At 44.1% G+C, this 14,166-nt stretch overlaps 1 protein-coding gene across 1 annotated transcript in view; it reads right to left on the bottom strand.

Moving 5' to 3' along the window:
* Window positions 1-14,166, bottom strand: part of FOCAD (focadhesin) — a 253,346-nt gene that overhangs the window by 12,367 nt on the left and 226,813 nt on the right. The window contains exons 31-36 of the mRNA XM_083184719.1: window positions 6,186-6,308; window positions 6,030-6,107; window positions 5,241-5,312; window positions 4,004-4,106; window positions 2,527-2,607; window positions 1,299-1,427 (exon numbers count right to left, since the gene is read on the bottom strand). Coding sequence (XP_083040845.1) covers window positions 1,299-1,427; window positions 2,527-2,607; window positions 4,004-4,106; window positions 5,241-5,312; window positions 6,030-6,107; window positions 6,186-6,308 — 586 coding nt within the window. The remainder of the gene's footprint in view (window positions 1-1,298; window positions 1,428-2,526; window positions 2,608-4,003; window positions 4,107-5,240; window positions 5,313-6,029; window positions 6,108-6,185; window positions 6,309-14,166) is intronic.

Raw genomic sequence — 14,166 nt, 5'->3', positions numbered from 1 at the left:
CTCAGAGACACTACTAAATCTATATGAATACTTGGCACTTGTGTAGTTTCACGGCGCCAGCATGGCGCCGTCCTACTTCCGGGCTGTACGCTCGCCACAAACTATGTAAAATAAAGTAACTTAACTCCATGCCAACATGGATAGTTCATACCTCCACTATCCATGTTGGCATGGAGTTGATTTTAGATAGCGTGGCGAGCGAAGCGAGCCCCGCAAGGGGACTCAGACGCAAGGCGCCATGCTGGCGCCGTGAAACTACACAAGTACTGAAGCGAGCCCCGCAAGGGGGACTCAGACGCCATGCTGGCGCCGTGAAACTACACGAGTACCGAATACTTTGTACAATATTGGCATCTGTAATGTGTGGTCTACAATTGGTGAAATAGGATAAAATATTAGCATGCTAGCAATCGTTCAGACAATGATAATCGATTACAGCATGGATATGGCTGAAAAACGGTCAGGATTTGATTATTAAACATGTCCAATTTGACCTCAATAAACCTCAATATGCCATACAGCACAAGACAACACCAGGTACAAGTGACCCGCACGGAGCACAGAAAAGTTTTCTTTTATTTCGCATTTCAATCATAACACAGACAGACGTACATACCACTCGATCTGTATCAGAAATAACGGGCTGCGACTTTAACCGCACAGGAATTGGTATACATACAACGTTGCAGATGAAGCACAATGGAACTTGCTGTGGCCTCTGCATCATAGCACTATATAGAATCAGACTCACACACAGCTATGCAAGTGCCACATATAAAATAATCTATGCAGTCTCTGCATCCAACTATTTCATTTACTAAGGTGCACATTCAAGTGAAAAAGACTTGGCACAAAGTGTGTCACATGGGGCTGGTGCGCCAAGAAGGGCTGTTTGGCACACATGAGGAAATAAAGTAAAATCTGTACATTGTGCAGTGTATGGGAGCATATTGAACCATACATCCGCCCTCATCTGTTCCATCAGATAGTCTAAACCAGGCATGTCCAACGTTGGCCCTCCAGATGTTGTGAAACTACACATCCCAGCATGCTTTGCCACAGTTTTGCTATTAGAGAATGCTAAAACTATTGCAAAGCATGCTGGGATGTGTAGTTTCACAACATCTGGAGGGCCAACGTTGGACATGCCTGGTCTAAACAATTGTTCAGTCTTATGGCCAGCTTTAGTATGATCCTGCAAATATGTAAAGCACAACATGCACAGCTTTCCACAATGCTGGTGTTAGGACTTCACACTCCAGAACAAAACAGTGTAGGATCTCATGTAAATTATTTACCAAAGTTGAGTCTCATAAGAGGAGCAAGTATGGAGGGCCAGTTCACAGGAGGGTACTGATGCTCGTCAGCAGCTGCAGCAATGGAAGACACACACACCTTGACCAGAGTTGGGGGGATTGATTCAGGACCTGTAACACAAGATTCCTGTTAAATTATATTGTGGAATAATCCCATACTAAAAAGTGTCCATTTTTACACATGACAGAGAGACTTGTACTAGCGCTTACCCTTCACAATATGCCTCATAATATTATTTGTCTTCTGTAGAAATATTGCATATTATTATTAGACCAGTATATCTATTAGCCTCACATACACTCGCAACGCCCCATAGCCCCACACACACACACTGTATTACAGTACCACAATATCCTTCCGTACACAATGTCAGTACTGATTATTTAAAGTTTGGGTACTTATGTAATATCTGGGCTCCCGTTTTTCTTATGAGACCGCGTCCCCTCGCGGGGCTCGCTGCGCTCACCACGCTTCGGGCAAGGTGGCTCGCTGCGCTCGCCACACTATATAAAATCAACTCCATGCGTAGTTGGATAGTAGGGGTATGAAAAAATGGGGTGCATTTAACATGGGAGTCCAGATAATACATAAGTACCAAAGTTTGAAACCATGTCCTGGGGTTGGATGGGTTTGGAAACAGACTACATTTTGGCTAGCTTTTCTGCCTCAAATAGAACAAGGGTTACCTGCTCTTTCCTGTTCTTGAGCAGGACCTTCAACAAACCAGGAAAAAAATAAAATAGATATTTTGTGATCGCAAATGGATTTGCAGAAACTCGCAAGGCTGCAATGCCATTCACAGCCTTGCACATGGGCAGGGATGGCTAAATTATTGCTGGGCTCCAAAGATTAGCAGCACAGTGATCAGGTCTGAATTGGGACCATTGTGTATGATGTCATGCTAATCGTGTTATTGTGTTATGCAAACACTGCACAATGCGGGTCCTGTCAACTGAATTATTGTGTGCCTCGCCACTGCAGTAATTCCTTTAAGTTTTAGAAAGGTGGTATATGCTGCAAATGCAAAGATGTAAAATATCACATGTTCCTCCATAGTAACTGGTCCATGTATATGTATATACTGTGTAACATATATACTTTTGTAGATGTTGGTATGAAAGCTCCATTATCTAGGTGGCATTGGACACTTTCACCTACTTTCCATAAACAAGCCATATATCAGAGATGCATGCCAAGAGCAAACAGTACCTTTCTTTCCGGCTGAAATGAGGAAATCCACAACATTGCGTATCAAGCTTCTCTCAGGCAGATAGCTGAAATCTGGGGGAACTGTAATCAAATTAAAAAGCTCACTTGAGTAAAATATTATTGAACAGTTCTTGGGCTGCACGATGGCTCAGTGGCTAGCATTGGCGTCTCTGGTACATATAGGTTTTTGGTTTTATTTCTGACCCAGGGTGCAATCTGCATGCAGTCTGTACTGTATGTTCTGCCATATGGGTATACCAATTTCCTGCCTTAGGCCAAGGACACACATGAATGTGTAACGCTTTCTGAATAAAAAAAAGCAAAGAAATCTAGCACTGGGAGCCTGAATTTGGAAAACACCACTGTGGGAAAGCACAACGTGAACAACGCTATGTAATCTCTAACTGGCATTACCCTCTTCCCTCTTATGCTTTTCCGGTACTTGTGTATTATCACGGCGCCCACGAAATCGGCCGAAAATCGGCCGCAAATCGCATGCGATTTTGCGGTACGTGTCCTTTCGACCTTTTCATACCCCCACTATACTTGTCGGCGTGGAGTTGATTTTAGATAGCCCGAAGCGTGGCGAGTGCAGCATGCCCCTCGAGGGGACGCAAAATACATGTAAAGTAATCCGCGTCCCCTCGCCACGCTTCGGGCTCGGTGGCTCACCACACTATCTAAAATCAACTCCACGCCAACGTGGATAGTGGGGGTATGAAAAGGTCGGAGGACACGTACCGCCGCCCCTCGCCACACTTCGGGTTGGCGTTGATAGTGGGGGGTGGCGTTAACAATGGGGGTGCATTTAACATTGCGAATCACATCGCATCGCATGCCACTTGCTGGCATGCGTTGCTATGGGATATTTAATTGTACAATCAGGGTCATTTTCCCGAAAATCACATTGCATACCATTGCATAGTACCTGGGGGTGTGCAAGGATGGAATAACATGCAAATCGGCAGGAAATGGCCGAAAATCGGCAAAAAATCGGCCGCAAAATCGCATCACAGATCAAATCTGACAAAAAAAAAATCGTATGCGATATTGTATGCGATTTAGATGAAATCGGGCTCCGTGATAATACACAAGTACCAATTTTCCTTCTCTACTTGTTCCAGTGTCCTCTGCTGATACAGCTATGGTTATGTACCCTGTACTTGTCCTCTATTGCATTCAACTGTAAGTCACTGTTTTGCTTATTCCTTTATGTAATCTGTAATTGGGTGCTGCAGGTCCCTTGTGGTACCATATACATATAGGATGATTATTATAATTATAATAATAATAATAATAATAATAAAAATAATAATAATACGGCTGTACCATGTAAATAATGGATGATAATAATAATAATAATAATAATAATAATTTCCTATCTGTACCACATATTTGTAACAAATTTCTCAGGTCTATATGAAAAATAAACCTCAGTGAACCTTTCCAAGTTATGTGAGTTTGGGGACTTTCATACCAGAAGTTCTGCTCTGAGATGAAGACAGACTGGATAGGTGAAGGTGTCCCAGGATCCATGCTGCATTCGTTTGTAGACCAATGACCCCAGAAAAGTTGATAATCTGGAGAAAAATAAATGTTCAAAATAATACATTTGGCTTTGTATTTGTGACAGGAGAACCACTAACACAGCAGGGTCTGTTTTATAGCCCAGAAGCCCTGGAGACCTAGAACTACTTGTACACACTCCAATGTTTTAATATACTATAAAAAACACCTTCTCTACTTAAAGAAGATTGGTTCTCATGAAAATTAGTTACACAATTATTTTTAGTAATCATGAGATTTTTCACTAGCAATGGGTCGATTCAATTAACCACACATAACAAAATGTCACCCCTATGGGATACAAGCAAAATTGTGCGTTCTTCCAGCCCAGGTAACATAGCAGTATGAACGGATTTCAGCTCAATGCCGCCCAGTGTGTATGGCCCGTTGATGAGCTTCCGCATCATCGTTGGGAAAGCTGCTCATCTGCTGGTATTACCAGCAGATAAGTAGCTTTGTGGATGGCTTTGCATAGCGCTGCGCTATGTAAAGCCGTCCACTCCCCGCTGACAGCGCCGGACAGGGGGAAAGCCGCTCAGTGTGTATGCACTGAGTGGCTTTTCCCCCAGCGATCTTATGTTATCTGAAACCTCTTGGCTAACCGAACCTGTCCCTAAGACTTAGGGCCCGATTCAGACCTGATCGCTGCTGTGCAAATTCACATAGCAGACTATTATTGATACACTAGGTATGTGTACAGTATGTGTTATGCATGCTCAATGCCTGCTAGCAAAGAAATCTTGCCACTGGGGGTTGTAACCGGCCATTCAGTGGGAGTGCTAAGAAAAACGCAGGCATGACAGAAGAACGGTAGACGTGCCTAGGAAAACACAGGTGTACCCAACTGTTTTAGGGGAGGGTGTGTGACGTTAGCTCCAGGCCGGACACAGATTCATCGCAGCTGCCAAGTCTCTGGCTACTCCTAGCTTGTGATGACCGGTGCCCAGTGAAGAAATCATTAGGAGGTGAGCCTGTAATGAAGGACTTTGGACATTTTCACTCTAGCTGGGCGGCATCTATTGGATTGCTGGATGCTGTTAATTTGCTTAGCAGCACCCAGGTCTGAGTTATTCCCTTAGTGCAGCAAGGATATTGGTGTCAACTTTCTGATTGTGAGCAACCTATTCACATTGGGTTCATTGTCATACCTGAGTAATTGTTTTAATTACTTCATTAAGTTTGCTTTGGAATAGAGATGACTGGATAGCTTCAGATTTCAGCTGCAATGAGATAAACATTTAACATCAACTAGAAAAGTAGTGTTCATTACAAATAGTGCAACGTAGAGCCTATAGCACAACACAGAGCCTGACTGCAGCCTGAGATGCATGCATTGTAGATGGTGCATTGCAGATGGTGCCAACATCAGAATGCTGCCTGTTTTCAAAGTACTTAAACGTTTAATCAGATATTTCAAACTAAATTAAAAATCAACCACCTTCCCAAAAAAGGGAACAGTAGACACTTTGCAGATTATATTCTTCATAGTTCAGTCTTGGCTGAAGAAATAGTTAATTTATCAGGTATAATATCAATAATTTAATGAAGAAATAGTTCCACAATTATAAACCCGTGTATCTTCTGTAGACCTTTATATTTTATAAAGTAAAGCAGTTTTGTGTTTTCTGCCTCTTAACGCTGCACAATAGCAGGTAGCTTTGTAGACAAAGGGGGATTTTCCTCGCCGGGGTTCTCAGTTTAGCACCGGCTTATTGGGGGTTTTCTTTCACCTGCCTCAGGCAGGCAAATCAAAATGCACGAAAGTAGCCCTGCATTTCAGTAATTGGATAACCCCCTTGTAATGAAAGGTTTTATCAAGTAAGAGAATTTCATCAAATTGTTTACAACCATAGATAAATTGTGGTGGAATAGTAAACAAAAACATACTATTTTTCTTGTAGTAGAAATTATGTACTCATTATGTTAGTTTCACTTACTTGTATGAGTATTGATTCTGATCCAACCAGCGAAACAAGTCCATTGAGGGCAGCTAGGCGTTGCATGGTAGGACAACCCTGAAATACAGCCAGACTATATAAACAACTATTTTCATCCGATGTTTTTAAATCACAATATATTGAATTATCAGTTACCTCTGCAAGTAGAATTTTTATCCAGGCAGGAATCAATCTGTTGTTCAGGTCTTCTGCTTTTCCATGACCACACACAGATAGGCCATGGACAATACTTCCTAGGGCTAAAGCTAAACCTGGAGTCTGCAGCAAATTCAAAGGTGAAGACACGATATTAGATTGGTAAATGGTACATTTTTTGTCACAAAAGATTTGTCGCCAACATATATTATGTGTGTCTGCAATATAAATCCACTACAAATCTGTGGTCTACGCACTGTAAGAATAATCAATAAAATTCTTAGTTTTATATGTTGAAGATTATTTTAACATACAGTAAAAGTCTATGCAAGTTTCCAGGGATCTGAGACTACTGGTAGTTTATTCAGAACTAGACTGGTAATTTACTTTTATTACGTTCATACTTGACTGTATAGACATGCTGTAACGTTTATTTGATTACACTCAATAAATACAGAATATACAACAACAAAAAACACATAAAATACATACACAAAAGCAGGGAAAAAAATAAGATTCTGGGAAACACTTTATCAGTATTCTCAATTAAGTATATATAGACAAGGCCAAGGTTGGTTGGGGTAGGGGTTGGGTAGAGTACAATTACTAGGGCTTAAACTACAATACCATCAATTTAGAATTGCCTAAATTTTAAAGGCACTAGATATTTGGGTGCATCTCTACACTATAAAACCAAGAGATAGTGGGGCAGATGTATTAAGCCTGGAGAAGAGATAAGGTGCCCATACACGCTGTGATAGCAGCGTGCATTGTGATGCATTATGGGCTGGATCGCATAGCAATGTATGGGGTTCGCATGCGATTTGTAAACGATGCAATCCGCGGGCAGTACAAAAAGTATGTGCAGCACATACTTTTTGTACTGTGCAATGCGATGCCCGCGTGGGGGTGCGAATCGCATTGTATATGGGCAACGTCAAATTGGAGATAAAGGGCCAGATGATTCAAGCTTCAAAAGCGATAAAATGGAGAGTGATAAACAGCCAGCCAATCAGCTCCTACCTGCCATGTCACAGGCTGGGTTTGCAAAATAACTGGTAGGAGCTGATTGGCTGGCTGTTTATCACTCTCCACTTTTTCACTTTTTGAAGCTTGATACATCTGGAACAAAGTGAGAGGAGATAAAGCACCAGCCAATGAACTGTGTTTGAAAATGACAGTTGGGAGTTGATTAGCTGGTGCTTTATCTCCTTTCACTTTATCCCTTCTCCAGGCTTAACATGTCTGCCCCATTAAGAGATATGTCTTCCAAAGTGGTCTCTAGGACAGGATTTTCATTTTTTAGTATGCATTGTATCTGGTCTATGAGAATGTTTTCTGTATTGTATATAGTAACTAGTATTATGGTATGAACAGTCGACAGTGTATAGGTTGACAGTGACTAGGTTAACACCAAAAGCATGTCACAAAAAATATCACAGACAAAAGGTCGACTTGAAAATGGTTGATGCATGAAAAGCTCAAAAAAGGTATTTTTGTAAGAACTTACCGTTCGAATCCCTTTCTCTGATATGGTCCTGGTGACAAAGCTTCACTTTGGGATGTAGGAGGGTCCGCAGGAGCCAGGCACCTATACCAAAGCTTTTAGAGAGGTAGGCTCCTCCCACTGCATCCCAGAATCCTCAGTTCACCTTTCAAAGCCACTGGAATACATTGACTCAGTACAACGCCTGAACATATTATATGCACAAACTTTAATTTTACCATCATAACATGACATCATAAAAACTGGCAATACTTACTGAGCGTAAGGGAGGGATCACTGTGTCACCAGGACCATATCAGAGAAAGGGATTCGAATGGTAAGTTCTTACAAAAATCTCTTTTTCTCTTTCAATGGACCTGGTGACACAGCTTCACATTGGGACGTTCAAGAGCCAGTCCTTTGGGAGGGTATGCTCAGGTCTGCAGCTCTCATCACTGCTCGCCCGAATAATGCATCCTCTGACGCGAACTCATGGAACCTGTAGAATTTGGCAAAAGTGTGAACAGATGACCAAGTGGCAGCCCTACATACTTGCTCAGCCGTAGCCCCATGGCGTACCGCCCAAGAGGTAGCAATGGACCTGGTGGTATGTGCGTTTATTCTGGCCGGTACAGGCCTACCAACCTTAGTATATGCAAAGGCAAGAACTAATCTCAACCACCTAGCAATGGTCTGTTTTGAAGCGGGCCAGCCTATCTTGTGTACATCATACAAGACCAACAAGGTATTGGTCTTCCGAAAACCTTTAACTCTGTCCACATAAATGCGCAAAGCGCGCACCACATCCAAATTGCTCAATTTGTCCCTTTTCTTGGAACACTCAGGGGGTTGAAACACAGGAAGATCAATATCCTGATTTAAATGAAAAGCAGAAACCACTTTCGGCAAAAAATTGGGTACTGTTCTCAGAACAGCCCTATCATCATAAAAAATTAAGAAGGGAGGCTTACAAGACAACGCTCCCAACTCCGAAACCCTCTTTGCAGAGGAAACAGCCAACAAAAACCCTAACTTCCAAGTAAGAAACTTGAGGTCAGACGACCTTAATGGTTCAAATGGAGGCTTTTGAAGAATGTCCAATACCAGAGACAAATCCCATGGTGCCACCGGTTGTTTGTATGGTGGTTTTAATCTGGTAAGTCCCTGAAGGAAGGTTTGCACCTCTGGAATCACAGCCACTCTTCTCTGAAAGAAAATTGACAGAGCCGATATCTGGACTTTAAGAGACTGGAGACTCAGCCCTAAAGAAAATCCATCCTGAAGGAATTCAAGCCAAAATCTGTACGTATGAGACTTCTGGCGCTCACACCATCGAATATATGTCTTCCAGACCCTATAGTAGTTAGCCGAAGACACCGACTTCCTAGCCTTGATCATCGTATTCACAAATGCCTCCGAAAATCCTTTGTTCTTTAAAATGGCGGTTTCAATAGCCAAGCCGTCAAAGTTAGCCGAGCTAAATCCTGATGGAAAAACGGACCTTAACTTAGTAGGTCTGGTCTTAGAGGTAGACGCCACGACTCTACTGATAGTCTCCAAACACTCAAATACCAAGACCTCCTTGGCTAATCTGGTGCTATCAGTATTACCGGAATCCCTTGAAATGTGATCCTCTTCAGAACCCTGGCAATCATTGGGAATGGTGGAAAAATGTATGCCAGATTCCCTGACCAGGTCACCGTCATTGCATCCACTGCTGACGCCAGAGGATCCCTTGTCCTGGAAAAGAATCTGGGGACCTGACTGTTGAACCTAGACGTCATTAAATCCACCTCAGGGAGCCCCCACCGAGACACAATCTCCTGGAATATCTGTGAATTCAAAGCCCATTCCCCTTCTAGCAGTTCTTCCCTGCTCAAGAAGTCGGCCTCCACATTCCTCACGCCTGGTATGAATACTGCCGATAAGGCTGGAACATTTTGCTCCGCCCACACCAGAATCTGCGACACCTCCCTCATAGCCAGCTTGCTGTGTGTGCCGCCCTGATGATTCAGATATGCCACAGCCATGGCGTTGTCCGACTGAATCCTTATAGGGAGGCCCCTCAATCTGTCTTCCGCCAGGGATAAAGCCTTCCATACAGCACAAAGTTCTAGGATATTGATCAGGAGAGCTGACTCCACTGCAGTCCACAGACCCTGAAGCCTTAGGTCCAAGACTACCGCTCCCCAGCCCCTGAGACTGGCGTCGGTAGTAACTACCAGCCACTCCCAAGACTGAAGAGACCGACCCCACTGAAGGGAATGCACATCCGTCCACCATGGTAGAGAGGACCTTGTTTCCAAAGTCAGTGTCACCCTTTCTGACTTCATGGTCTGCGTGTTCCCCGACCAGGATGTTAAGATGTTCCACTGAAAGGCCCAAGAATGGAATCTGGCTTACTGCAGAGTCTCAAAAGTCGCCACCATTTTGACCAGCAACTTCAGACATTTCCAAACCGACGGGTCCGGTAATTCCAGAATCGACACTACCACGAGGCAAATGTCCTTGGCTTTCACCTCTGGTAGAAATACTCGATGTAAGTGAGTATCCAGAATGACTCCCAGAAATTGAATCCTCTGGGCCGGGACCAGTTGAGACTTCTGCAAATTCAACAGCCACCCGTGAGTTTGCAAAAACTGAATAGCCTCTGTTAGATGCTTTTGTAAAGTCTCTGCTGATTCCGCTTTGAACAGCAGATCGTCCAAATAAGGTATTACGATGATACCCCGCAAACGTAGAACAGCAGCCATTACCGACATAATTTTTGTGAACACCCTCGAAGCCGTTGCGAGCCCAAAGGGAAGCGCCTGGAATTGGTAATGGCGGTCCCCAATTGCAAAGCGCAGAACAGCCTGATGCTCCAGGTGAATTGGGACATGTAAATATGCGTCCTGTATGTCCATAGATGCCAAACATTCTCCCTGGTCTAGGCTGAGAAGCACAGACCACAGAGACTCTATTTTGAAGTGATCCACCCACAAGTGGAGATTTAAAGACTTCAGATTCAGGATGGGTCTGAGGGTTCCGTCTGGCTTGGGCACTAAAAACAGAATGGAATAAAAACCTTTCTTCCATTCCTCCCGCAGTACCGGGATCACCACTCCTTTTTCTAGAAGGGATTGAGCCGCCCCCAAAAGAGCAGTCCTGATCCGGGATTCCTTTGGAAGTGGTGTGGGTAAGAACTTTCTTGGAGGAAGACCCCTAAAGGAATCTTGTATCCCTGAAAGACAATGTCCAACACCCAAGGATCCTGATCCAATAAGGCCCAAGCTTCCCAAAACCTTAAAAGCCGACGCCCCACTCCTTTATTATGAAAGGAGCCAAAGCGAGACTTTGGGGCTTTTCCTTTTCCCGACTAAAACTTACCCCTTTAAGATTGCCCTTGAAAGGACGCACCTCCTCTAGGGGAGGGCCGAAAGGATGGCCGAAAGACTAAGAATTTAGAGGACTGTTTAGCTGAGGGGCCTGCTTAATAATTTCCTCCAGCTAAGAACCAAAGAGCGGTTTACCCTTAAATGCTAAAGCCTTCTTAGACTCATTATCCATGCTTTTAGCCACAGGACTCTCCTGGCATTAACCGAGATAGTGGACACCTTAGAAGCCATTTTAAGAGCTTTTTCCTCAGCTTCTAATACATATTCAGCCGCTGCCTTCAATTTTTCAGCGAACAGCAGGACACCCGGATCTGTGTGCATCATTGTACACAAACTGCCTGCCCATACAATCATGGCTTTAGAAACCCAAGCAGACGCTATAAGAGGCCTGAGAGTAAATCCCACCCCCTCAAATATAGCTTTAAGGTTTCCTTCCAGCTTCTTAACCACGGGGGCCAGGGGCTGGCTGGCAACTTTCAGCCTGGGGGGCAACACAAGCAAGTAGCCCACCGCCATTGATTCACTACCCTATCCTCTCCCCTTTAGTATGCACCAAGGATTAAATAATCATTCCCCCACACACACATACACCAGAAATGGGGACAGTGCGCGCCAAAGGCGCTTTGCAAAATTTTAGCATGTAATGCCCATTACACATAATGCCACACACTGTAATGCCCATTACACATAAAGCCAACACCATAATGCCCATCAAACATAATGCCACACTGTAATGCCCATTACACATAAAGCCAACACCATAATGCCCATTAAACATAATGCCACACACCATAATGCCCATCAAACATAATGCCACACCTTAATACCCATTACACATAATGCCAACACTGTAATGCCCATTACACATAATGCCACACACCCTAATGCCCATTACACATAATGCCACACACCGTAATGCCCATTACACATAAAGCCAACACCATAATGCCCATTAAACCTAATGCCAACACTAATGCCCATTACACATAAAGCCAACACCATAATGCCCATTAAACATAATGCCACACAACGTAATGCCCATTAAACATAATGCCACACAACGTAATGCCCATTACACATAATGCCAACACCGTAATGCCCATTACACATAATACCAACAATGTAATGCCAAATAAACATAATGCCACACACTGTAATGCCCATTACACATAATGCCACACACCAAAATGCCCAATAAACATAATAATGCCTATTACATATTATAACACATAACTGCTGCTTACCTACATGCTCACTGTCAGGGGTATATTGCTCGATGCCAGGGGTTACATGCTCATTTTTAGGGTAAATTACATTCTTGTTGCTATGGAGTGCTACTTGCTCATTACATTACAACAGTGTCTAGGTGGACAGTCACTAGGTCGACAGACAGGAGGCGGACATATGAAAAAGGACAACATGCATTAGGTTGACATAGTCAAAGGTTCAACACAAATCAAAAGGTCAACATGGAGAAGGTTGACATAACTTTTCATGATTTTTTTTATAAAAAAAGACTATTCATACTTTACCATCCCAGAAGGGCATACAGTAAGATTATAATACTGTGTCACGGGCACACTAGATGGTGTCCATGTTGACTTATGTTGACATAGGCAAAAAAAAAAGTTAAACTTATTCCATGTCAACATTTTCTATGCCGACCTTTTGACCATGTCAACCTTCTGTCTGTCGACCATTAATGATCGGTCTAGTGCAGGCATTCCCAACCACGGTCCTCAAGGCACACCAACAGTGCAGGTTTTCTAGATATCCAGGCTTGTGCACAGGTGACTTAATTAGTATCTGAGGGATTCTGATTAAACCATCTGTGCTGAAGCCTGGATATCACTAAAACCTGCACTGTTGGTGTGCCTTGAGGACCGTGGTTGGGAATGCCTGGTCTAGTGACTGCCAACCTACAGACTGTGGACCATTCATGCCATAACCCATGTAAATGCCCACTCCTGCCCTGTAGGCCTACACAGGACAAACTGTGAATGTGCTGCATTGGCAATGCACATGCAGATGTTCCATGGCTGATTTGGGAATGTATATCTTCTGCTGCTGTGGCCAGTCTGCATAGTCATAGACCAGCTCTTAAGCCCCGTACACACTGAGCAATATATTGCTCAGCCATATATTGCTAGCAATATATGGCTGAGCAATATATTGCTCAGTGTCTCCTTTTCATCAGCGACCAGAGATGGTCGCTGGTGAGAAGGAACCTCTGCTGGGGGAGCCGCAGAGGTAATCAGCTGGTCGCAGGAGCAAGCTCCTGCGACCAGCGATTAGAACGGGGCTGAAAACAGGAGCGTGCACCCGGCGATTTATCACCGGGGCACACTCCAATCACTGGCAATATGGTCGCCAGCGACCATATTTCCAGCGATTTCAGCCCCTATCACCCTCGTGTGTACACAGCTTTACTCTTGATGTTTTCCATAATTGTATATACTCAGCTAATGTGGACACAATTGGGTGTCTGCGATGGCTCCTGTGGCCATATCTTTACAATCCTGGGCGGCAGCTTCAATTGTAAATGTTAGCAGCTCCATGGCCCAGAGAATCAGAATTGCTATTGTATTTGCCGGGATCCTGGTTGGTGAGTGTGTGTTGCTAGCTAGCAAGCACCCTGGAATGGGGGGGGGGTTGGTTAATGAAACCCTGGGGGGACGTAGGGTTAGGCTGTGGTAATGGGAAGGTTTAAGGTTATGCTGTGGGGGGTTAGGTTTAGGCACATACAATGGGGGGGTTAGGTGGTGGGATGCGGGGGCTAGGCACTGGTCGGTAGGGTAAGGAACAGGCTGTTTGGGGGTTAAGTTTAGCCAGTGAGGGTTAGGCACTAGGGGTTAGGTTATGTCCTGTTCAGGGGGGGTTAGGGCTAAGCTGCAAGCTGTGAGGGTGAGGTATAGGCAGTGGGGTGTTGGGCTAGGCACTAGTGGGTAGGGCTAGGGTCAAACTGCAGGGGTGGTTAGGGTTGGAGTTAGGTTGCATGATGCAGAGGATTTAGGCATCATGGTGCGGGGGTTATGGTTAGGCAGTGGCGGGTAAGCTTTAGGGTCTGAGTTAAGCTTTAGAAAGAAGGGTTATGGGATAGGGGAGCAGGTTAGGGTGT

Source organism: Crinia signifera, chromosome 1 (genome assembly GCF_055691185.1).
Source record: "Crinia signifera chromosome 1, ASM5569118v1, whole genome shotgun sequence".
NCBI lineage: Eukaryota > Metazoa > Chordata > Amphibia > Anura > Myobatrachidae > Crinia > Crinia signifera.
The sequence above is the reverse complement of the archived record's forward strand: the minus strand, read 5'-3'. Positions and strand labels throughout refer to the sequence as shown.